We start from the raw sequence: 26978 nt of genomic DNA on the forward strand, positions 1-26978 counted from the left end.
GTTTGTGAGGCAAAAGGATGCTTTGTCTCCACTCAGCCTTCCTGACACGCAAACCAAAATGATGCCCAGGAATCAAACCATGAGTGTGCTTCTTTCTCTTCCTTTCTGATGCGCAGCTGAATTTGTGGACAACAAGCCAGGAGACAGAGTTGTCTGACACAGCAGCCGGTCCACTCACATTCTGTCCTTTGCCGTCAAAGAAAACTTTGTTCCTCTCTTACCAAAACTAGAATGCTATTAGCAAGTAGTTCTGTGCACCCAGATTAGGTAGGCAGCACATCAAGTGCGACGCTTTTTATGGAATATGTCACTGTCTATTATTTAGACCGCTCAGGCATGTCCTACTTAGGAGTTCTCACTCTGGGAAAAGCAACGAGAAGGCATTCAGCCACAATCACTACATCTGATCCTTTTCTGTGTCTGGTACTCAGACACATCCATCCCCTGGCACCTGAACACATGCACAACTCACTTCCTCCACAGACAAGCTAGTTTTACAGTGTCTCCTAGCTACTGAGCCCAGCAACACTTCTCCGAATAGTCCTCAATTATGAGGTCATCGTAGGTACCAACTATAGGACACAGGGCTATAACAGATGGCAACTCGCATTCTGCATGCATAATTATTGCACATTTGATTTGTAAAGCTGAGTGTTGTCCATGAGGATGCAGCAGGTGACTTCACTGTGTGTCAGGTTTATTCTGTGCAAATTGATAGTTGCCCACACAGTGCAAAATTGCTGCCAACTTTCACCAATGTGGTGGTGGTACGGACCCAACATACCCATATTATTTCAAAGGTTGGTGTATATATTTCTAAACAAAATGTAAAAATCAGTGTTGGAGGATTTTACAAGTAATAGGTCAGATTCTCTATACTCATCATAGGAACAATGCCAGTGAAAAATAAAGGTGCATTTTGACAATATAAATTAGTGGGGTTGGTATTAGAAGCTGAAATATTAAAAGCGAAACCTGTACTTGTGAAGAAACAAGTGGTATATTTGGCATTTATCACTCAAAGAAGGGGTCAACTCTGCACAAATTGCCCCTATCTGGGAAATGTCTTAACTTTGCTGCTGTTGCTATAGCAAATGACTGCCAGCCTAGTGCCTTAGAACTGTGTTTTCTGGTTAATAAAATGATGTAAAAGGTCAAATTTCAATGTCTTTTATTATTTGGGGGAAGGGGAAGGGGAAAAAACCAAATGTAGAATTGTACTTGCTTATCTATATTGTTAACCAACAAAATTTGATTTCTGTTCATTTCATGTGATTTTTTTTTGTTTTGTTCATTAGAGCCACAAGATCAAGATATTTTTTTTTTAAAAAAAAAGGTCTTTCCTTTTTTTTTTTTTTTAGGCTTGTTACTTTTATTTTTGAGAAGCAAAGGCTGTACAGTTGACAGAATTGAATAACCCTAAAATTGCATGAAGAAGAACTGTTCTTAAATCCACGCAGCATGATTCCGTAGGCAATGTGACAGGACTTGAGCATTCACTGTTGAATTCTGTGCACACTTTCTTTTTTGTTGTTGTTGTTTTGTTTTAATTTGCATGTCAAGAAACTGGTTCCCTTTCTTTTTCCTCGTTATTTCATTTATTCTCTGTGAAGACGCTGTACATTTATTTTGATCTCATTTTCTTTTTGGTTGATTTCTTTTCTTCCATAGCGGTGTTTAGAAAGGTATCTTTCGTTTGTTGGTTTGGTTTTTGTTTTCATAGCCATCTTTAATTCTTTAGGGGTTCCAGCTAACGGGTGACAGGGAGAAAAACAAAAAAAAAGATCTCGTTCACATTTGTTGCTTAATGACTGCACATCGTAGTGTTTTTTTTTTTTATATAATTTCTCTAATTTGCATGTTACAGAACTGAAACCAGGACAAGAAATAGCAATAAAAGCGAGAGAACTCTGCCAAGTGGTCGTTGACTGAAATAATAATCTGCATGTTGTTCTCCTTCTCCCTCCTGCATGCAGGGATTTGGTTTCGTAACTTTCGAAAATAGTGCGGATGCGGACAGGGCGAGGGAGAAATTGCACGGTACCGTGGTAGAGGGCCGTAAAATCGAGGTGCATGTCCAAAATATTTTCCTTTTCCTCTTTTTTTATTTATTTATTTATTTATAAATGTCTGCTTCACGCTCATTCGTCCTTCCAGGTGCATCATTGGTGTCTTGTGTGTGACCCTACTCCCTTCTCATTGTTTATATATATTTATATATATATATATATTTATATATAAAAAGGAAAACTGGCCTTACTTTTTCGTTAAACTTTACATTATTCTTTATATTACTGCTTGAGAGTAGACGGCAAAGAGACAAATGAAAGGAAGGTTAATATGAAAGGTTTCGTTCGTTTGTTTTAGTTTCTTTTCCATGTTTTATGAACAACGGGTGCTGTAGGATCCAAAGAGGACACAGTATTCAAACAAAACCAAATATAGCTCTGTTTTGTTTTGTTTCTTTTTCAGTCCACTTAGGGTTGAAGAGGGATCCACAGTGGTTTGCAAATTAGACCAAATTTCAAAGGTGATAACATTCAATATCTTAATACAGGGAAGAGAGAGAGAGAGAGAGAGAGAGAGAGAGAGAGAGAGAGAGAGAGAGAGAGAGAGAGAGACTTGTCATTAAATCTCTCACTTAGAAAGAAAAGCCAGCTTGAATTTTTTGCATTCTTCTGATTAGACATTGAATAAGCAATCAGGATTTCCCATTTTAGCACATGGCCCCTTGATTGGAAATGTAGACCTCACATTCTGACATTTAGTACCTACCCTTTGTACCACTGGGTTCCTCTTCAACACAATCAAAGGGTCATATATGTTAAATCTTAAAACGAAAAAAAAATTTACCAATTAAAAATGCTTTAGTCTTTGGAGTAAGATGTCGCATATTTTGCCTTTTTATTTTCCCCCCCTCGACGGTAACGCTTAGGCCCCTCACCAAACTCTCAGTAACCATGGTAACTGTATACAAACCCATGCTGGCGATGGTGGTGAATGGTAAGTGACGAAGTCCATCTGCCGCTTCACGTATTTAGTGCTGATATATCTCTATACATATCTCTCTACCACGTGAATTTTTTTGACTTGTTGTATTAAGTTTTCTTGATGCTCTATTTTTTTGGGTCTTTGGTACGCCTGTAATTGAGTGTACGTTCTAAGCTAGCCTGGGAGGCTCTGACTGGACTGAGTTATGACCAGAGCACATCTTACTCAGATCGTTAACTCCATATTGTGTTACACAATGCACCCTCTCCTTTATCCTTTCGTTAGCTGTGACTTTAAAGCTTGAATGACTCGTTAATTCTTGCGATGTAAGAGGCTCTTGTTCCAAGTGTTGAATGCTAGATGTTGCTTCCCAGTGGTTCCCTTCCCCAAGTGTTGCACACGGCTTAAACCTGTCTGTCCCTTTCTTTGACATTTATGTCCCCTGTACTTTGTCTCCTCCCTCTCCTCCACTGCATGCCCCCTTCCACATTAACTTTACTTTCTGTTTTAAAAAAAACCTATCTCTTGTTTCTGTGTTACCATGGAGCACACGCATGCTTTTAAATCTTCAATTATGCAGTATCTTTTAATTTGCTTTTACTGTCTCTTTATTAAACTTTTAAATGAGATGACATTGCTTTATTGAAATGATTCGTAAGTTAAATTGGTTATGGAGTAAATGTAATTATAAAAATGTATGATTTTTTTTTGGGTTGTGCATCTATTGCCATTTGTAAATTAAAATGCATTTTAGTTTTGCTTAAGTTTTTGGTTTTTGGTTTTTGATTTTAATAAATAATCACTGCCATAATGCATGCAACTAATCGGATCATGGGCTGGCCTTGGCATTGAACTCACTGGAGTTTTCTATGTGTGTAGGTGAATAACGCGACAGCACGTGTCATGACTAACAAAAAGACTGTGAACCCATACACCAATGGTAAGTAGACACTGCCTTTCACCAGACCACAAAGCTCTATAATCAGGGAGTCTCTTTCTTTTTTGTTTTACTCTTTGAACATTTTTATACATGTATACACTATATTTTTTTATCATATGCACTCTAACTGCCCCCATCCATTTTTCCCAAAGAACCCCCATCTTATCTCCCACCCTAATTCATGTCTTTCTTTCTTTCTTTCTTATTTTTATTTATTTATTTATTTATTTATTTATTCATTTATCATTTTTTTGAACAAACTGATTCCAGTTAGTGTTGCATAGGACGATCCACCGTGGTCTTGAAGAACCTAGCAATGGTCAAATTCCTAAAGAAAAGTGACCTTCCCAGGCCCGGCAGCCACAGACTGCCAACAGCTCCTCCCCCAGGGACAGGGCCTGAGGAGCCTCCCTCCAATCTATGCCCGGATTTGTTTTACCTGTGCAGGTCTTCTTGGCCAGGCAACCACAGCTTCTGTCAGTTCGTGTGTACCATTTGCCACGCTGGCCCCACATGGCTACTGTTTCATTGCTGACCGGCTACAGTGAACTACCTCAGAGATGATTTCCACAGCGAAACCAATATGGTTTTCAAATTGAGCCATCCCATCTCTCTAGAGAAACTCTCCCCCAGGCCTGACAACAGCCATGACTTGCATCACGTAATTTCTTATAACTCTAGGAAGTGAGGAAAGAATAAAAATCTTGCTTGCTTGTTTGTTTGTTTCTTAAATCCATCTCTCCTGAAGAGTTTGTCACTCTTGGAAGTGTAGTTACAGAATTTGGTTGGGGATTTCATAGTTGTTGGAGGTTAAGGTGTTTTGAGGAAGCTGATGGCTGAGCTCCATGGGGAAGTGGCTGTGTAAATGGGTTCTTCTTTCCCATGCCGGTATCCCTGAGTGCCCTGGGGCCAGCCAAGGCTATGGATGTGTACGGCAGACCCCATTAGGACAAAGAATTTCTATGGTTGCCAGGAATATTTCCCAGGGCTTATTATAAAAAAGAACTGGCATGCAGCTGTGGATGTAGCTCAGTGGTAGGGTGCTTGGCAAGCAGGCGTGAGGCTCTGGGTTCGATTCCCACCGTCACCAGAAAACTGTGCTTCACGCTTATATGAACATATTTATTAAATAGGTTCCCATGGTTGGATTCATTCCTCCTTCTCAACATGCAGTGTAAGACGGGAGATTTCTGATTTACGTTAATTAGCAAGAAAGATGACTTAGCAGGTAACAGAACCGAGCTTAGATCCCAACACCCAATTGACTAGACACCTGCTTGTAAGGGCAGCTCTATGGAGAGCGGAGGCAGGAGGATCACTGCAGCTGCCTGGCTATTAGCCTAACTGTAGGTTTAATGAGAGACCTTGTCTCAGAAAGAAAAAGGCCAGAGAACTGTCAACTAACACTCAAGGTTCACTTCAGGCCTCCTAACATGTGTAAATGGACACACACAACAGTCATATACATACATACATCTTAAGTAAATAAATACATAAATAATAAGTAAATAGAAGTGATCCAGTAAGTTAAAGTATAAGTACTTTATACAACAGTGTGCTCATTAAAATGAGCAGTATAAAGGTAATCGTGGGATTGTAATGAGAAAAAAAGAAAAGAAAAGAAAACCTGGATAACGAGATTAGTGTCTACTTTCTGATCCCAGCTGGGGCAGTATTTTACCAAAATGGTGATGTGGTGTTGAATATCAGTTCAAGAAGTATTTTTCTTTGGTTTAGAGGTTTTAAAAATAATGTAACTTTATTATAGACAACAGGAAAATATACAAAATTTCTATTTTTAAAGTTTTAATTTCACATGAAGCATACTTATTTTAAGGCAGAACTTGGAGGAAGCAAAGTGAAAAATGTTTTGGCTAGCACTCTTGCCAGCCAGGCTTTCTCCCTCCCTCCTTCCCTTTAGAAGAAGTCACTGTTACAGGCTGCTGTCTATAATTAATTTTGCATTTTCAGGCATAGACATACGTAGAAACATAGCTCTGTGTGTGTAGTATTCACAGTGTGGTCTACATGTTCCTAACCTGAACAGCACTGTGGCATGCATAGCTTTTAATCAGCACTGATGAATCAAATTAGACTGCTGTAGACACAGATCCATACAGAGGGAGCCGTTTATTTCTCAGCACCATACAGCGCTCCACAGGTTGATTCAGATCTTCCGTGTTCACTGACAGTTCGTTATTTTTGTTTCTATTTTTGTACTATTACAAACACATTAGCACTGAATAGTTTTTCTTTTATTGTTTCTGCTGGTGGCAGCCAATTTGGCTATGTCAGTGTGTTCTCGCCTTCGAAAGTAATGCTGTTAAGTGGGTATATCCCCTTAACGTAACATGGGAAGAACAGAGGAATAGTTTATTCTACTGTCCAGTTTTCCCAGCCTCAGCAACCGAGGACACGCCCTTGTGATGTAAAAGTAGTTCTCTGAGTGTCCAACATCTCTGAATTACATGTTTATGAGGATTTTCAATTTGGGTAAAATTCATAGCTCTGCAACTGGCAGTCGTTCACCCTGGCATCCACCCAGATATTGTACACTCAAAAACTCATAGCATAGCGTGTATGTGTGTGTGTGTGTGTGTGTGTGTGTGTGTGTGTGTGTGTGCGCACACGTGCGTGTGCACTGCACAATTGTAGGTGTGCTTGCATGCCCTGTAAAGATATGAAAGTATATTGAGTAAAACAACAAACTAACAAACAAAAAGTAGACTGGGGGATGGCTCAATTGTTAAGTCCTTGTGAATGAGGCTAGGTGTGGCGTCCACATTTGAGATACTGGAAGATGGGGGATTCTTGGAGCAAGCTAGTTAGCTAACTACATGAATCATGCAGCTCTGAGTTTGGTGAAAGCCCTTCCGTAGTAAATAAAGTGAAGATGAAGGAAGGAAGACAGGACCACAGTGGCATCACCCTCTGGCCTCCATATATATATATAACTTTACACATACACATACATAATCACATATGTGCAAACACACACATATTCACATGCGCGTTATACATACATATCTAGAAATGTAAAACAAAGAAATCAAATGTAATTCTATAAGCCATGTAGTGTATTTTAAACGAAGAGCTCTTTTTAAAATTAATTAATCCAGATTACATCTCAATTGTTATCCCCTCACTTGTATCTTCCCATTCCTCCCTCCCTCCCATTTTCACCTTATTCCCCTCCCCTAGGTCTGTGACAGGAGGGGACTTACTCCCCCACCATATGGTCACAGCCTATCAAGTCTCATCCTGGTAGCCTGTTTATCCTTTCTCTGAGTGCCACCAGGCCTCCCCACCAAGGGGAAGTAGTCAAATACGGGGCACCAGAGTTTCCTGATCAATTTCATATCCAAGGGATGTAAACCAACTCACATGGGAATTTTAAGCACAGTTCAAAGCCCATTCGAAAGAGTGGGTATCTCTGTAACAGTATGTGTAATGTTTTAAATCAGACGTTTCGAAGACTGTGCAGCAGAATGAAGACCTTAAAGACAGTACCATCAACCTTATTTCAAAGAGGCTGAAACAGAGAAAATAAAGTAGTTAATGGAGCCTTTTCTTTTGCATATGAACTAGAATTTTCTACGAATTACAAATCGGATAAGATTTGGAAAAGGCCCTCAAAATCTTTAAGAGGGCATTGGTTTCAGAGAGAATATATTAATGAAGCTTTGCGTTATGTGATAAATGCCTGGCATAAAAAGGAAAAGTCTGTTTTAGCTGAGAATATTGAAGGGTCCCTGCCTGAGCCTGTCGCACTGTGGTGAGACAGAGCATCACAGTGGCTGGGTATGTGGCAGAGTCCGATCTCCTTATGGCAAACAGGAAGCTGAGATGGGGACTGGACCCACAAACCACAAATAATGTTCAAAGGCACACTACTTGAGGTCACCTGCTAAAGATCCTGCATCTTCCACCTTTCCCCTCCTCCCTCAAATGCCACCATGTAACCAATCCATCCAGAGTTTTAACACCTTATCTGTGTCTAATCTAGTCATTTCCCAACCTCATCAGCTGGTAAGTGCACCCTAGATACACAAACCTATGGGGAGCATTTCATATTAAAACCATCACTGAGAAGATGTCAATACCTGTGCAGCCATTTTGGAATAAGAAAGTTATCATTTTGAGGTTCACTCCTTAGTCGCGTGACTTATAAACTACAGAAATAATACTTTCTCCAAAAATTCTAACTTGTCAGACTTTGAATTTAGTTGTCAATACTGTGTTCCTGAGCTCCTTAACTCACATGTTTCCTGAGGTTTCAACTGCTCCAGGGTCTCCATGATGCCTCAGACTGGTCTTAGTGCAATGAAAGCCATGTGGCAGGACAGTCTGCAGCTGAGGACTGTGGCTGTTATCAGTGTGGAGGGTAGAGGAGCTATTCCCACAGTGTCATGACCTACGCACATTATAGGGGACAAAGAAAGAGATAGAGAAATTTTGTAAATTCCACCTGTCCGAATGCTCCTCAAAAGAGGGAATTCGGTTTTTCTCTTTCTCTGTTTCTCTCAGAAGCATGTCTGTGGCTAGAGGGGGCATGGGAGGGGGAGAGGGAAGCCCTGTATTCATCGGATAACAAATTGAGAACTGGATTTGGAGGGATTTCCTGAAACTTGGCAAAGTGCACCTGTTAGATAGGAGTCTTGTTTCCTAAGAACTTTTTCCAAAGTCGAATTGGGCCAAGACCATGGAGATAGGCAGTTCTTGCTTCCAGTGTGAGCTGTGCTAGCGACCACTGATGCGTACAAGCTATTCAAGTTCCCCTGACATGGTTCTGTATGGTCCGAGCTAGACATACATTGGAACCAACGCCTCAGGTGACGGGAATCTTCTGAGAAAGGAAAGTGCCACCCTGGTGCAATGCAGAGACAGTGCCCTCGTTTGACTGCTTGCTTGTGGACCAGCAGTATTTAATTACAGAGAAGCCTCAGTCTCAAGTGGCCATCAAAGACTCAGATGCTAAACCGGGTGGGTCCACGGAAATGAAAGAAAAAACAGAATCTCAGAAACTCAGTCTTGGGTGTTTTTGTTTTTTGTTTTTTGTTTTTTTCATTCATTGGGGGTGTTTGCTTGTCTGTTTCCTTTTTAGAATTTGTTTATTCTTTGACAGTTTCATCCATGTACTTGATTTGTTCTGGTGACACCCATGTTTATTTCCTCTCTTAGCCTAGCCCCACCCCACCCTCCTACCAAGACCCCCCCCCCCCCCCCCGTCCCACTTCCTTGCTTTTTTTTTTTTCAGTTTGGTTTTGTTTGTGGCCACAAGCAAGGCCATATGTTTGAGTAGGAGTAGGGAGCTGCTCACTGGAGCCAGAGTAACTCAACAGTGGCTTCAGCAATGAAGACAATGACTTCTTCAGGCTGCCATGAGCTCCCCTGTGTAGGCGGGCCCCATGACTCCCATCCTACTTTTGGCCCCTGAACAGGTTCTGGGTTATTGCAAGGGTCAGGAAGCGTGCCATGCCCTCAGAGCAGCATTTTACAGCCCATATCTTCTAGCTTGCTTTTATTTATAATCTATCTCTACCACTGAACTCCATCCTGGGCTTGATTTTTACTTTTCATTTTGAAACACCGTCTTCCTTAAGTTGCCCAGCCTGGCCTTGAACTCACTCTGTAATCATTGCAGGCTTTGAAATTGAGATCTCCCTGCCTCCGGCTTCCAAACGTCTAGGATGACAGGCCTGGCTGAAAGTCAGGCTAAGACATTTATCTTCTGTTTGCTTACTGCGTAAAGCAAGAGATTTCTCTCTGAGCATACTGAACAGTCCAGTTTAACAACAGACGGCCTCAGTAGGGAGCTTTGGCTGATGGTTAATATCTGGGCTGTTACACATCATAGCCTTTGGTCACCTCTAATAAAGCCATCTGAAGGGTTTCTGAACATAAAGTTGTCATTTCTTCCAATATTTCAAGAGAACCAGAAATGCTACCCTTTAGATGAAATCTATATGTTGCCTATGAATACATGTTGCTAATAAAAAAAAAAGGGAGTATCAAGTGACTCAAATGACAGCGCTGTCATGTTCCCAGTATACTGGGGACAAACCGCTTTGTCATTTGGGTATTGCTTCCTGCTCTATTTAATCTCTGAGGCCTCTGCTTAGAATGTATGCAAGTTATTTTCTAAAGTTTATTATGTTCCCTATAGCAACACTTGTACACCAGGGATCTTGCCCAGCGTTTTTCTAAAGCAGGCTAGCGCACAACCCTGGACAAGCTACATTTCAGGAAGGTGGGGAGTCTGGTTTGATGCAACTCCCTGCAGGACTAGCTCAGAGGAGTAAGGCTCCACGTGCCTGCCTGAGCTTTGCTCCATTGCCTTGTTGGATGGGGCCCTAGGAGGCTGGGAGTGGTGGGCCTTATCCGCTTTTCTCTGTTTTGTAAGCCTCATTGTTCGGCTTAATGTCCCTGATGAAAATCTCAGAGTTTGTGAAGCCTGGGGACATACATAAACTGTCTCAGAAATTAAAATTGGCATCATTTTGTCTGTCTTCCTGACAGTGCAGGCTTGTGTTTCCAGCAAGGTTATCCCAGGGGTCTCTTCCAGGTACTACAAGGAGCCACAGAATGGATAAGTCCATTTGTGTGTGATTTGCATACATTTACATAAGTCCATTTGAGGTCTGTGAGTCTGAGCGATTCTGCACAGAGGTGACTTTCAAGGGCAGTTTTCATTGCCTTCACTGGAAGATGGCAGTCCCTAACAGGGCCTTCATTGTGTGTAGAACATTTGTCATTTGGAGGGTAGAAGGAAACCAAATCCTAGCCAGAGGAAATGAGGCCATTCGCAAAAGCCCTTTGTGACTTCTGCTTCTTCAGTATAAGGCCAAGTCCATGTTTATGGTATATTTAGTATGTTTCAAATGCTTTTATGTGACTGGGTCTCATGTTTCACAATCTTGTCCAGATTTACTCTCAGTTCTAATGTGGGAAAATGAAAGAGAATACAGGAAGAGAAAGAAAGGGGGGAAGGGGAGGAAAAAAAAAAGAAAGAGAAAATAGAGTTAGATAGTTGGCAGCCATGCAGAGGATGTAACCGGAAAAGGAATCATTGAGTGCCCATAAGTGTAGACAGGAGAGTGGCACTAAATATTAAGCCTTATAAAGGAATTAGATACCCAGACGGTAACTGGACACTTGGGAAATTGTTGGGAAAGGGTTCTCCAAGCATGGGCAGCAAACCTCTGCATGTTCACTTGGCCTGGGCGGTTTTCAGATGAAAAAGATCAATGCCCCATATCTTAGAGAGATGGAGACAGTGGCGCACAGTGAGTGGTTTTGGTTAGAGTATGTGGTCTCCTAGTCTAAGGCTAGGAGTTTGTCTTACCCTGAGTTTAGAAGGAAGATGCAGAGCTCTGGGTAGCAGAACAGAGTAGATGGTTGGTTCCATACATAACTCTTTGGCCGTTGTGAATAGAATGGATGGAGAGGAAGGAAAAATACATGGGGTCTTCTATTTTTTAATTTTTAAAGATAGTGATTTTTTAAGTGTGTGTATGTGTGTGTGTGTTGCACGTGTGTAAGTGTGGGTGTGCAGTTAAGTCCATGTGAGTGTATATACCTGCAGAGGTCAGAAGAAGGTGTCAGAACCCTGTGTAAGCTGCTACCATGGGTGCTGGGCACTGAGCTTCATTGTTATACAAAAGCAGTACACTGAGCTATCTCTCCAGCCCCAATGGTGGTTTTTAATTATTGTTATTGCTTTGTTTTGTCTGTAAAGAGAGAAGGCACTCTCCCACATTTAATGAAGTATTTTTAATGGATTGCATATGAGATGTGACTATAAGGTAGCAACCATTGAGGAAAATTTTGAGTGACCTGATTTTTAGAGGTGCCACTGGTTGAAAGGGAGCATAGGATGAGAATCAAGTTTGAGGGGGAAAAGGGAGAAGTGAAGGTACCATACAATGTAACCACAAGAGCCATGATTTCAAGCCCCCTGCCTCATCTCATAATGAGCAGCCCTGTTTAAAGAAAGGGTCAGAGATGATAAGGGATGTAGCACAGTCATTGAGGCCTAAGGATGACTTAAGCAGGCTTTTATGTTGAAGCTGGGTTATATGCCTCAAGGTCCAAGACCAAGCATACCCCTGCTTCCAGCTTGGTCCAACTTCCCAAAGGCTATTCACCCTCATAAAACAGCACCACCTGCTAGGGACCAGATGCTCAAACACACAAGCCCACCAGGAACACATCTCATCCAAACCATAGCAGCGTGTAAAAACCAGCCATTTCTGTTTCTTGGGTTCATGTACTGAAAGATATTTGTTAATTGGCCCTTAGTATGAGCTCACTTAGGAAAATGCTTACCTGGCATACATGAAGCACTAAATTCAATCTCCAGAATGTCTTAACCTACCTGGGTATGGTATCGCAAACCTATAATCTCATCACTCCAGAGGAGACAGGGATATCAGAAGTTCAAAGCCATCCTAAGTTACACAGTGAGTTCAAGTTCAGCCCGGGCTACATAAGATTGGTAGGCTATGAAGGACTTTGTCTCATAAAGACAACTTTGCTGCTCTAGTTTCCATAGAGATTAACTAGGAAGATCAGAGCCAACCACAAGCTCTGAGGCATATTATGTATTATTTCCTTATATTGCAATAAGTAAGTAAATAAGTAAAGCGAGCCAGGCAACTGGTCCATAATGTGCTTTCAGCTTATAGCTATTCTTGTATGCTTTCTTCTTGATTGAGGATTTCTAAGAAGCCAGAGTTCATAGTTAAAGCCTCTTTCCATCGGTAACATTTAGAAAACTAGAGAATACAGTTAATGTCATAGACAGGTGATTTGAAAGTTACCTTCGATATTTCCCACTGACTAAGGTTTTTTTTTATGCTTCTTGAGTGCATTGAAATGTATTCCAGGCCAGATCTCTAGGGCATAAGCTACCATTGTCTCTGTTACTCACAAAGCACACAGCAGAGAATTGGAATTCTCTACTCTCTTAGAGGTCATGATCAGAACAACTGATCGTCAGAGTATGTTTCCTCAAACAGTTCTGTTTATGCAAGCTTTGAAAGATCTGTGACTTCAACCCAAGACACCACGTGAGGGACTATCTAGCAATGCTATATAAAATAAGGGGAAAAATGAACGTATAATAGAGGAATTACTGATGTGGTTGAACATGTTCTGTCCTTTTCACACGGTTCACCTGTAGCCGGTCAGTGGTTTTTTTTCATCCCATTCACTTACATTTGCAGAAAACCAAAACCATAGACTCCAGAGTTTGCAAGCAATGTCGTGCATGTTCAATTTACACAGCCTTGAAAATTCCACACGCAAACAAGTGCCCCATTTCAGTCCGTTTTCACTGGGGTTACCTGAAGGGATAGAAGTTCCTGACTCAAATGTGATGTAATCCTTCTGTGCTTATTTTAAGGCTGGAAATTAAATCCAGTTGTGGGCGCGGTCTACAGCCCCGACTTCTATGCAGGTAAGGAACTTTGCTTTGCACGCAAAAGTCTTGCTTGGTCTTTTCTAAATGTGCTTTGCCTGTCCCTAAGTCATGGGTTTTGCAGCTCAGTCCAAACCAGGGATTGTGTCCTAACAGGTTCTCAATGATTTCTTTGGGCAAAGCCAACAGTGTTTGAAACTCTTCAGTAACTGAAGAGGAGTCACACTAGTGACCTTGTGAGGTAAACATGAGGCTCTGTTCCCTGCGACGTTTCACATGGATTTGCCCTAGGAAAGCACTGGATCTTTGCTCGGTAGCACACTGGACAGATGGGTGGAGGCTCATATCTATTTTAATGCAGTGGCTCCCCATTACCCTGTTAGCTATGCATTTTCTTCAGAGCTGCTTTCCTCTTTCCTAATAAAGCAGAGGGTTGGCTCAGTTTAGGCACATGTAAACTAGGATAGAGCTTATGTGAAAGTCAGGAGGGAAAAATAACTTAGGGTTTTATGCATGGATCGGTTTGGCTTAGCCAGTTCCCTTCTCACTACTTTGCTTCATGCATATGTCTTTTTTCTCCCCTCTTCCCTGAGTGAGGACCACTTACCTCTTAGTATGGAAACCCTCCCACTAAAACAACTCAGTGACCAAATCAGGGGAGGGAGCTAGAACCTTTCAGAGCTAAGATTCCTTGCTTTGGTATGGTGGGTTAGCCTGTCGCTGATCCTGATGTCTTCAATGCTGTCTTGAAAGCCTGGTAGCCTCTACCTAGTAGCAGGCTTTCCTCATGGGTCCTTGGCATGTTTCTTTTGGGGTATTTATAATTGGTAAACAGTTGACCTGAGCCCATCAGATCAGTGATGGAGGCAAATCTTGGTTCATTGCTTCCTGTTGCCCAACTCCTGCCATTTTTCTGACACTAAAAATCACCCCTAAAGGATGTGAAAGGAACCGAACTTAGCTCCTCTTATACAGAACCAAACTAAAAATGAAACCTTGGAGAAAGCTGGGGAGGGGCCATCCACAAGCTGAAATCTGCATTTCAACTCTATGGTGTTTGGGATTCCTCCTCCGGTGCGAGCATAGATTGTGCCTATGGGTTGCACCACATGGAGCAGCTGTGATCACTCTTACAGGGGAGGACACACTTGGCTGGAAGGCTTCTTAGCTATTATAGTGTGTACCCTGCCTCCTAAGATGACACCCAGGAGAGTAAAGAAGATGAGGGATGGACCAGACAGCCCACATTCAACCCCTTATTCCCCTATTTGCCACATATGTGACTCTGGACAAGTCATTAAGCCTTTTCTGCACCTCAGTTTCTTCATCTCTGAAATGGAGATTATGGCAGCATCAAATGCAAATCAGTTTCTTAGAATATAAGGAAGGAGTATGAGAACCCTTAGCTACATAGTCAGCACTATAGGAATGTTTGCTAAATAAGAATGAGGAAACTAATATTCAACCTTTGTGCCCTGGTGGAGGTGGGCATGTTGCCAGCTGATCCTGCTGAGCTCTGAGCACACTGTCAGCCTCAGATTGCCTTCCTAACTTGAAAGAAGACTTGCTTGTGGGTCCTCAGCATGTCTACTTGGGGCGTTAATATCTGGGCTTAGGGGAATGACTATCTGTTCAGGAGCAAGATGCAGCCTGGAAGGCTACTGTTATTTCTGGGGTACATTGTGTCCAATGCTATAGATATGCAAAATCAGAGAAGGTATGTTTTTCACATACCTGAGGAGACAGCCATAAAAATATAGATCCAAGGCAGTGGCAGGTTTTCTACCCACGTGAGCGCCTGTGATGTGTGTATGTGTTCAGGACCCTGAGCACCGGAGCAAGAAGCAGGAAGCTCTTGGGGAGTTTGGCACAGACATGGGCATGACCTGAGAGCACTGTATGGTGTTTTTTTCCTTCCTAATGGTCATCCCTGCCGCCTCTCACCAGGATTCTGTCCCTCGGTGCATGCCCGCTGAGGGGAAGGAACACAAAGACAGGGTTAGACTGACTTAGCTATGCATGCACAAAAGAATGCATTTCTTCAATAGCATCAGACCATTAGCTGGAACTACATCAAGGCCCAACATCAGCAGAGAGGTCATAGGATAGAGAAGGATAGGAACTGCAGAGTTATACTGTGTGCTCAGTATTCTTCTGTGGGCTGGCACTGTTCTAAGCACACTTCATACACAGATGTATTAAATACCTGTGACACTTTTTCAAATTAAGACACAATGTTATACAAAGGGTATATGCCTTTCTTTAGGATTTCACACACATACACATACACACACACACACACACACACACACACACACACACGCATGTGCACACGCACACACACACATACAAATGTCGGGTTTTTATTAATCTTGAGGGCCTTAGTTCTTTGTAAGTAGATATCATGGGATCTTTATATTTTATAAATATTAATTCTATACTTGCATGGCTCTGCACTATGGTCTTTCCACTGTGTTAAGTCCAAACCACAAAAGGGATAAAAGCCACTTGGTCATTCTGAATTGTTGCATCACAGCCACTACGTTTAGGAATATGAACTGGCTGTGTGAGGGCAGACTCCTCGAAGAAACTTAAACAACCAAGGATATCTATGAGATTATTTTCCAGTAAGTTAAAGTTTGTCTTTTAAAGCAAGAAACCAGGCATGGAAGTGTATGTATGCACCTCAGCACTTGGGAAGCTGAGGCAGAAGAATTTCCCTGAGTCTGAGGCCAGAATGGGTTACAAATAGAAACCTTGTTTTATAAAAACACAACAACAACAACAACAACAAAAAGAAGGAGACCAAGACATTAGCTCAGTTGGGAAAGCATCACATGTGAAGGTCTGGATAAGATGACCTATGCCTTCCAGCTACGCACTCATGACTAGGAATTTACAAAGCTCTGTAAACTTTCCTCGCTATAGAGTGCCCCTGGATTCCCCCTGCGGTTCGGAGGGCACCTCACATCTGAGGTGAAGACCTTGCCATTGGCTTGCTTTGGCTATTTCAGAGGTCACCCCAATGTATGTCCAAGCTGGAAAGCCAGACTCATTAGTCATTTCTCAGTCTAAGATGTGTTCATGACAGATTCCATGACACTCCCATAGCATAATTATTGATTTTCCTGGAGCGTATGTAGAATGAACCACCCAGCCTCCAATTGTCTCTCAAAATGGGGCATGGAAAGTTCACGGATTTTGTAAATTAAAATCAATATTTTCAATCTCTCCTAAAGGTAATTTTCCTAATTTAGTGGACTTTCTCCTAACATTTATTTTCTCTTTTAATTATAAAATGGCAAGTTATTGATTTTCCTATAGAACCTTCTGGTGCCCCCCAGTGCATTTTTATTGCTGATGTTGAATGGGGGTAGGGAGGGAGGGCACACTTCTTAATGAAGACCTTTAATTACTAGCTGAACAGTATTAATTTGCTTTGATAGATTATGACATTTGCATGCACACACACACATCCTGGGAAGCATTTAGAAAGCTATTTTAAAAGGTTTTCCATTTTGGAGGATTTTTTTTTTCTGGTTTCTCCTCCAGTCATACTTTTTATGAACTATTTTAAATTCTTATTGAATACAAGTGTGGTGAAGCAAATATACATAAATCTGCATATTCTAGGAAGAGATATAAATCTTCTCCAAAGACAGGTGGGTGTTTTCATATAAAGCTAAGCAGTATTGATTATTTCCCCAAGTCTAATTATTTTCAGACCCTGTGAGGTTTATTCTCAAGACAAATGATTGATAAGTCAATTAAGAAACAGATAGGTTTTGAAGATTTCGAATAATATATATAGCCACAACATCTCAGTGTTTAAATAAAATTTGGGGTGCTAATAGAAATAGGATATATGTGGGTATCTGTTCCTATTGGTATGCCTCAAATTAATGTGTGTAATTAGAAAGAGCGTGTCTAAGAATCAGAATAAAGAAGGCTCATAAAAGAGTCTTACAATACCCCTGTCCACAGAGAAACCTACTTGTCTTTTCTAATAAAAAACAAATTTGAGTTCTGGGGAGATGACTGAGATGAGGAATACTTGGACGGTACAAACATGATGACCTGAGTTTGATTTCCAGATGCCAAATTTTAAAGTGAGGCATTCTGGCATATGACTATAATCTCTGCTTGATTCCTGGGACCTTACAGCCAGTCAGCCTAGACTACTTTTCAAAGCCCATGCCCCAGTTTCAAAAACCAATGTGGGTAGTTCTTGAGGAACTAGACTAGACATTATCCCATTATCTTTACATGTATGCACGGGTGCACATGCCTGCACTCACACACACATTCGTGCGTACATGCATGTGCACCCACATACACACATACACACACAAAAAAGCCCTCACCACTTTTAAATGAAAATGCAGTGTTTTTAGAGATGATATTTATCCAATAAAACCGTTGATTCGATATACCTTTAATCTTCGCAATAAGGGAAGCAAAATAAATAAGAGACAGAAGGTTATTCAGAGCTGTCATGGTGGCCCTGACAAACGGCAACATTCTGTTCCTCCATTGCCAGTAAGACCCACAGTGCAGAGCCTCTCCACACTGTACATCATATCCGCCAACTCATTTCAGAGATTAAATATTCCATCAGTGGGGCTAGAGTGTGGCAAAGCTTAACAAGATTCAGAAGATGTAGCCCTCGAACACACATAACTCACTCCCGTGGCTCAGGAACACCCCGCCCGCAAAGGGGAATTGCAATTTAGTTACATTACTCCAGGAGACACAAGCAATAGAGAAAAGAAAGGAACTTCTCGTGAAATTCAGACCAAAAAAGAGGGTTGTGTGTCAAAGATGAGAAAGGGTTGCCATTAGAACAAGGGAGGGAGGGAGGGAGGGCCGGGGAAGCAGAGCGTGGCCAGTGGAAGACTTTAAGATGATGGAGGAGAAGTTGGGTCCTAGGGGCAATTAGTCTCATTAGCAATACTTGAGAAGAGAAGAAGGAGACTTGGCCAACGCACCTAAAAATAAAACATGTTTTGTTTGTTTTGAGGGGGTGATTTAAAAAAAAAAAAAAGGTACTAAGAGAAAGGCATGCCAGACTGCAACATCCCATCGGAAAGGTGATCCGGTCTTAGAGGAAGCTGATGCCAAGGTCATGGGTCGGATCAGGTGCGATGATGAAGGCAGGGGGTCTTCACAGGCTCTGGAGTAAGGTAGATAATTTAAGGGATTAGTGTGGTCAGTGGAGGCGCCTCCATTGGCTATGCCCATATCAGGGAGCCAGGTCCTGGACCACTACATACGAGAACAGGTGATGGGATAGTAAATTGAGATCTCAACGTGAAGTTTAAAACCGAGGAGTCGGGAATATAGCACTCTGCGATTGCTTATCTCAAAAGGGCAGGTGCATTTGACCTTGGATTAGCTGTACAAATGTGTATGTTTCTCTATGAGCACTCAAGCACTGTGAACTGTGATTCTGTGATTCCTCAGAACTGTGTCTGAGGAAGGTAGCACTGAACCCCTTTCCCATCAGTCCCCCCTCCCCCACTTGCCCTTTAGTGAATCCCATCCATTTAATAGAGGAGACTTAGCATACTTCTGCACGAGTCTCTAATCCTGCTTTTCTCCCGTATCCTGAACATGTTAACATCTGCAAAATGTCATATTGTTCCAAAGCCATGTGTAGCGGCTTTTGTTTGTCTACTTGACAAAACTGTCACTTAGGAGACATGCCCAGGGCGTGGCTGTGAAGATGTGTAGATGAGGGTGATGGGGTGAGAAGAATATGGGTGCCGCTATTCCATGGGCTGAGGTCCTGCACTGAATAAAAGGGAGAAAGCAGTCTTAGCATGAGTATCCACTGCTTTTTGCTTTCTGACTATGGACGCATTGTGACCTGGCCCGGTCATATGCTTAGCTCCACCTTCCTGGGCATTATCCTTGAACAGCTGAACAAAATAAGCCTTGTTCTCTTAAGTCGCTTTTTGTCAGGGTATTTTATCGCAGCACCAGGAAAGGAAACTGTCGCACAGAGTAGCTGTGATCCCAGGCACACAGCTCATCGTATTTGAGATCAGGGTACATGTGTGGCAGAGCTCTGGGCAAAAGCATACAGTTTAGCTCACAACCCTAGCACCTTGTTATACGGTAGTATATGTTCCAAAGCCCCCACTGCCAATCAAGGCCTCCATGCAGTAAATATTCGGACATCGCTCTTGGCATGAATGTCTTGACATCCTCCCCCAGAGGAACAGGCTGGACTTAAGAGACTGACGTTTGTCCTTAAAGAGAATGTGCTCGCCAACAGTAACCTTTGGCTCTGGGATGCTGTGTAGAATTTACACATCTGCTAAATTCTAATGCAGTGCACTTCAGTGAGCTGGAAACAGGGCATCCCGATTTCAGTCCCCAAGCTGAGGATTTCCAGCCTGAAAAGGTTCCACTTCAGAGGCCTTATCGTGTACATCTGTTTACCTTTGCCTCCTCATTGGGATGAGATCCACTCTGCTTCCTGCCCTCTTCTCCGCCCCTGCCCTCCCTCCCACCCCCCCACCCCCGTCCCCCATCTGTCCTCTTAGATTTCACTCCATCCTGGCCCACATTTGGCCTTAATTTTTATCTGCGTCCTTCCCTGGCCCACAGAGGGAACACAACTCATCTTTGATGGAGCCTGTGGGGGTTTTTGATCTTCAGATAGGATCAGGAGTTGCTGAGCTGGTTAAAACTAAATGCATTTTTAAAATAAAATTTTCAAGGTTTTTTTTTTCTGTTGCATGGGAAATCTGTCAAGGCTGGCTTCTCCGAAGGCAGAAGGGTGCTAGGCCTTTCTCTATAAGAAGAGCTGCATGTAGGTCACACAGAGAGAGGGACATTCAGTTCAAGCGTCTTTTAGGATTGCACCTTTGGAGTGGTTAGGCTTGGCAGGAACACACAGAACTCCATTGACGCTCCTTCACTGTACAAGACTTGTCATGGAGTGAGCAAAGAACGAGACCACTGCAAATGTAAAATGCCACTTGCTTCCTAATCATTTACTCTGCTCACACGTGTTAGTGTGAATACATATGATTTGTATGTGTGTGAATATGTGTGCACGTGTGTAGATGTGTGATTGCCACTCCTATCTTATTTGAAATCGAAGTCACTCTTTGGTTGTTTGTGGCTTTCTGTGTGAGGCTAGCTAGTCTAGGAGCTTCTGTGGATTCAGTGCCTACCTCTCATCTCATTGTTGAAACATAGCTGCACACATAAGCTGCTGGGACCAGGTTCTCCAGGGGCCCTAAGGATTGAAATTCAGGTCCTCAAGCTTTTGCAGAAAGTGCCTTGCCCTGTGAGCCATCCTCCCATCCCAACTCGTCTTCACTACAAAATTGCAGGACAAAGGACACTTATCAGAGGTGAGAAAGAACAGAACCATGCTTTCTGTCAAATGCCAAAGGGCATCCAAGGATGCCAAACAATACACCCAGTGTACAAAAAAAACCGGTACTGCAGGAGCTTGCATATACGTGCATATGCACTCACGCAAGAACAGCAACTTGGAGCTTGCATACATGCGCATATGCACACACACACTCTCACTGCCAACAACAACAATTGTCACTCCTGCTTTAGGAACCAAAAAAGCTGATGTGAATTGGGTAATTAAGGATAAACAGGAACTTAACTGACCAAAAAAAAAAAAGTAGAAAAAGCTTTTTGCAGAGGTAGGAAGGCAGGTAGAGTCCCAGGGCGTTGCTCAACTTTTAGCCTTAGAAACCCATTAAGAAATTCTGAAAGAATGAAGAAGGTATAGGGCCTCCATCTGTGTCTGTTACCCTCAGGTGGCAATGTCTGGGAGAAGTTAAGTTCTTTTCAAAGGCCGAGGCATATTGACTGGCTGGGATCAGGGGATCCCTTCAGCAGAAATGTTGCTGAAAATACTACAGGAAGGAATGTGCGTTCTGGAATGCGTTCTCTGACGGGTAGGCTGTCATGGTGGAAAGCACAGCTAAAAAGCAAATGATTGACAATCTCTGCTGGTCCACTCTACCCATCCTATACCCAGAGATAGCTGATGAAGAAGCCTGGGTAAGCAGAAGACACGTAGGTCATGAAAATGGGAACTTGGAGGAGAGGAGGAGGCTCCAAATAGCAGAGGCGCAGAGGCAGAAGACCTGAGAGGGACTAAGAGTCTATCATACCCACATACCTGGGAAATTAAATAACGGTGGCTAATATAGTCATTGTGTGCCAGTTTTAAACATTAAAAAAAATAAAAGAAAAAATAACTAATTTTAAAGCATACTACATATATACAGATGAAATTATAAGATAATAAATTAAAAGTTTACATTTTAAAAAGCATAAGTACCCAGATTGTTACTAGATTAGGGAGATGGCTCAGTCAGTAAATTATTTGGCTTGCAAACAAAGGACCCAAGTTTGATCCCCCAAACTCATGCTAAAGAGACTCGAGAGTTCAATCCATAGGACCCACTTTTATAAAAGTGGTCATATCAGTGTCTGCTTAAATACTCAGGGATGGGGAGGCAGAAATCAATTCCGGGGCTCACTTGCTAGCCAGCTGAGCCTGTAGGGAATTTTCCAGACCAGTGAGAGACTCTATTTTAAAAAGAAAATTAGGAATGACACTCAACCTGTTCTCTATTCTTTGCTCCACGAGCACACACACACACACACACACACACACACACACACACACACACACACAGACACACACACACACACACACACACACACACACACACACACACACACACCCCTACCTCAGTCCCCACCAGCCTCTACTCAACAGTCCCCCGAATCAAACATTTGATGATTTAAGCTAAGACCAGCAAGGAAGAGATCATAGACTCAATTCCCTTAGTCTAAACCTCTTCCCAGGTGAGACAATGTCCAGACACCTCAAACAGGAAGCAATGAGTGTCTTTAGAACTATTTATGTTACACTGCCAAGGGTATCAGATCCCCTAGAACTTCAGTTGGATGTGAGCTGCCCAGTGGGAAATGGGTGCTGGAAACCAGGATCAGTCTTCTGCAGGAGCAATATGAGCTCTTAGCACTGAGCCACATCACCAGCTCCAGCCCTGCACCAGCTTGGTGCAATGTCATGGTGTTGACCAACCAGCTCACACAAGACACAGTCCCATTCAGACGAACCACGTCACTAGCACTTAATAGGTTTTCCAAACTTCATTGGAACTGTTACAACCCATTGCAGTCAAAATATTGGTTTATGAAAAATTAATAAGGCCAGTGGAAAACAGAATTCAGGATCTACATTAGCTATTTACACCAAAAGAAAACAGCCAGGATTAATTACACCACATGCAACATTCTAATGGAGTTTTCATTAACTGTATGCCATTATGGAAACTAAGCAAGGACTATTCAGAGAATAATGCCAGCGGCTGTTATTGTTTGAGAGATTAAATTAGTTAATGGGTTACATATTCAAATCTGATGCAAAGGTTAATCAATGTACAGTCATTATTATATTAAGCCCTTTATCATTCTAAGACACAAACACCCCAATATTACTGATGTTTGCCCTGAAAAAAAATCCTCTCTTGGGTCTTCTGGCTGTTTCTTTGATGTGCATGTGATATGAAGAAAAATGGAACCCTGTATGGTCCAATAAAAGTTCTCTGTCATTTCTTGAGAATAATGTTCACTACCTGAAATATATTTGCTTTTATTATAAAGTGTATACATAAGTTCTCTCTCTGTCTCTCTCTCTGTCTCTCTGTCTGTCTCTCCCTTTCTCTCTGTCTCTGTCTCTCTTTCTCTCTCTGTCTCTCTCTCTGTCTCTCTGTCTCTTTCTCTGTCTCTCTGTCTCTGTGTGTGTGTGTGTGTGTGTGTGTGTGTGTGTGTGTGTGTGTGTGTGTGTTATGTGCAAGTGTTTCTGGGAAGCACATTTAAGTAATTGTATCTAGTAACTTTCTGAGAGATTCAGAAATAGCATATATTTTCTCTTAAGAAGGCAACTCAAGATGTTAGTCTCCTCCATTCCAGAAAAATAGCCAGAGCATCCTAGAACAGAGTTCTGTGAAAGCATGCATGATATAAAGAGGAGGCACCAGGAGCCTCTCCAAGCAGGTTTTGTGACTCTCCCCTGTCTTAGGGACCAGCCTGACTCCTGGGGATATGATTGGGGAGGGGAAGCCAGAAAGAACGAGAGGTAGAGGCCACTTCTGAATTCACTGGATAGACTTTACAAATGAGTTGATTTTACCTGGGAGCAGAAGTGACAAATAAATGCAATCTGGTGGATTGGATGCCACATGTCACAAATACAGCCATAACTGTCTTTGTACCTTTACCCAGAATGGTCCTTGCCCCAGTAGGAATGTGGGAGGAGAGACCACAGACCTCAGTGGCCCTGACTTTCAGTTCCACACCCTAAGCCAAAGAGGTATTGTCACAGACAGTCCCCACATTTTAAAGTTTGCAGTGAATTGCCATTTTCAAAGTGTTTGTCCTTAGTTTAATTATGATTAACAGTAATAATCTTGGCTGCCACTTTCTTAAAGGAACAAAATAGTTCTGATAATGTCATAGTTTGAGACTCTTAATAATTATTATTATTACTATCAATGTGACCACTCAGCAACTACTTGTCCAATTCTCTCATGTGTTGACCCACTCATAATATTACTTAATCAACCAGCCATTTTAATCCCTATTTTATAGGTGTAGGAAATGAGGTCTAGAAATAGTTTATTCCTTACCCTAGAGTCAGTCTTTCTGACCAGAAAACAAAACCTAGTGGAAAATTTTTGAAACTTTGGTTTTTTTTTTTTTTTTTTTTTAGTGCTATTGTTTGGTTCTTTCTTTTTATTTTTGAGTTACACTATCAAACACTTCTTCAGTCTGGGTTTTCTTTCTTCTGTCTTACTTCAGTCCTGCAAGTAGGGTTTTCTTTTCTAGCAAAGATCCAGTCTGTCCAGTGGTACCTCTGCTGGATGCCAAGGCCTGATGAGGCTCTTCAGTGTGACCACAGGGCTCTATGGACAGCTTTTGATTGGGAATCTGCTGTTCCAGCCAAATCACAACCTCCGAATTCCTAAGGGAGCTTCAGTGATGTAGGGACTGTGGCTACCCATAATCCTCAGTTCAGGAAGAGTGTTGTCAAGTATAACAACGTGAGAATTACATTAAACTTGAAGAGTCCATATTTCTGGAATTTTCCATTCTTGGCCCTTTATGTTTCTTAGCAAAAGGGGGACAGTGCAAGTAGAGCATAGTTGGCTCAGGGCTGAGACCTAGTGCCCAACGATGCTCATTCTCTGGGCTGGACTGCTGTTGAGAAGAGCTCCAGAGTCCAGGAAATCTTGATGTTTATAATAGCACTTTCAGCTGCTGCCTTTTCATGTGGGTGAAGAATCTCAGGTAATAGCCCATGCCTGCTGTACAACAGCCTACATGGAAAAGAGTCTCCAGACAACAGAGCACAGCAAGGTGTGAAGTGCATGACTCTGGATTCCCTGTCAGTATGTGGCCCATGTATCATGAAGTCTAGCATTCGGAAGTATAACTGATGGCCATTGTTTCAGCTGCAGCTCACTGCTAGACTTCCACATGGATGCTGTAGGATGGTTTGTACACCACTACCACACCCATTGGCTCACTGATTTAAATAGTGAGTAAAAAAGGAGATGCACTCTTTTAAAAAGCATGTTGTCTCAGCACTCGGGAGGCAGAGGCAGTCAGATCACTGTGAGTTCGAGGCCAGCCTGGTTTACAAAGTGAGTCTAGGACAGCCAAGGCTACATAGAGAAACCCTGGAGAGAGAGAGAGAGAGAGAGAGAGAGAGAGAGAGAGAGAGAGAGAGAGAGAGAGAGAGAGAGCATGTTGTCAGAGCATGGAGAGGTAGCTCAGTCAGTAAGGTCTTTCCCATGAAATCATGAGGACCATAGTTTAATCCCAAGAACCCACAGAGAGGAAAAGCCAGCTATGGTGGTGCTACTGTATTCAAATGCTGAAGAAGTACACAGGGAGACCACTGACTACCAATCAACCTAGCCTAGGCAGTGAGCCCTAAGCAGTGAGAGACGTTTTCTGAAAAACACCACCAAGGGCTGTCCTCTGATCTTCACATATATGTGAAGCATACATGTACAGAGAGAGAGAGACAGAGAGAGAGAGAGAGAGAGAGAGAGAGAGAGAGAGAGAGAGAGAGACAGAGAGACAGAGAGACAAAGAGAGACAGAGAGAGACAGAGAGAGACATATACATGCCACCACCGATACCATGTCCTTATATATTTTTTAACAAATTGTTGGTTTTCAGTATTAATATAATAATGTTTTCTGAAATATTCAGTGACAGGTTCCTGAATAAGGGTTAGAATGCATCTAGACAAGGTTGCTGTTAATGTGACTTCATACAGTGGAAGGATATTTTTTTTAAAACTGTCTTGTAAATATTTTCTGGAGAGAGGTGACTAACACATATTTCAGCTTCTGGAGGCCTTCTGCCCTCTAACTTCCCCTACTGGATGTCCACTCCCTGTCATAGCACAGAGTTGTATTCTGTACATATGTAAATGAATATGGCTGTGAGTCAATAAAACTTTATTAGTATACTTTCTTAGTTTAATACCAGTTTACTAGTCAATAGTAGTATTCTGTTAATTTCTTTTCAATTGTGTAAAGCTGAGTCTTAGCTTGCAGTACATGATAAAAATTGGTGGTGGCCAGATTTACATGAAGACTATATCATTTATTGACACATAATTTTGAAGAATATTATTTAAACCTCAAGTTGAGGAATCTGGTTGATATCATTTGCATTTAGCTCCACAAAGCAGTGTTACTCTCAACAAGATCCTAAACTTTTCTGTGTTTCAGTGTCATAAAGGGTATAATTATAGACAAATTTAGTGCCATTTTGTGCTCAAGACAGGGTTTTTCTATGTATACCCATGCCTGCCTAGAAATCGTGGTCCTCCTGCCTCAGCCTCCCAACTGTTGAGATTAGCTAGCTAATTGTTCCCATATTCCAAGTTGTTAAAGGCAGATGGTAGATCAAAGAAGAACTGAATCTCTATGGGTGTTCGCTTGGTACTGTGTGGGTGCTGGAAAAATAGCTCATTTGGTAGTGGATCCTATAATACCAGCACTGGTAAAACAGAGACAGGTGTTTCTTAGGTTTGCTAGGCATCTATCCCAGCCTTCTAAGTGAGCTCCAGGCCAGTAAGAGATCCTTTCTAAAAAGTCAAGAACATGAAACCATTGAGAAAGATGCCCAATGTTGACTCCTGGCCTACACACACTTGTGCACATGCATGAACACACACACACACACACACACACACACACACACACACACAGAGCATCTGGAATTATTGTTGTTACTCTCATATTGAGTTAAGCATTTTCTTTTAAAAGCACAGGTAGCCTAAAATTTGAGAGGACAGATAAAGAAGAGAAAAATCATTTTAAATGTCATTCAAATAATCAGGGGGAAAATTGTAAACAGATTCTTGGAACTGTTCTTGGAACTTTTATGCAAAGCCTAAAAGTGTGCCAAATGAAGAAGTGAAAAGAAAGATAAGAACCGATGCATTTGTTTATGAATATTATGAAAATCAAAACTTAGAAAAATAAATTAGGTTGAAGGATTATTTATGGAATAGATTTGCTTCAG

At 41.9% G+C, this 26978-nt stretch overlaps 1 protein-coding gene across 48 annotated transcripts in view; it reads left to right on the forward strand.

Annotated features, from left to right (window-relative positions):
* RBFOX1 (RNA binding fox-1 homolog 1) overlaps positions 1-26978 on the forward strand; it is a 2117065-nt gene that overhangs the window by 2000486 nt on the left and 89601 nt on the right. For all 48 annotated transcript variants that reach the window (XM_084764427.1, XM_084764407.1, XM_084764449.1 and 45 more), the window contains 3 exons: positions 1977-2069; positions 3871-3931; positions 13338-13391. In XM_084764427.1, the coding sequence (XP_084620553.1) occupies positions 1977-2069; positions 3871-3931; positions 13338-13391 (208 nt within the window). The remainder of the gene's footprint in view (positions 1-1976; positions 2070-3870; positions 3932-13337; positions 13392-26978) is intronic.

Source organism: Acomys minous, assembly GCF_964271855.1.
Source record: "Acomys minous genome assembly, chromosome: 16".
Lineage (NCBI taxonomy): Eukaryota > Metazoa > Chordata > Mammalia > Rodentia > Muridae > Acomys > Acomys minous.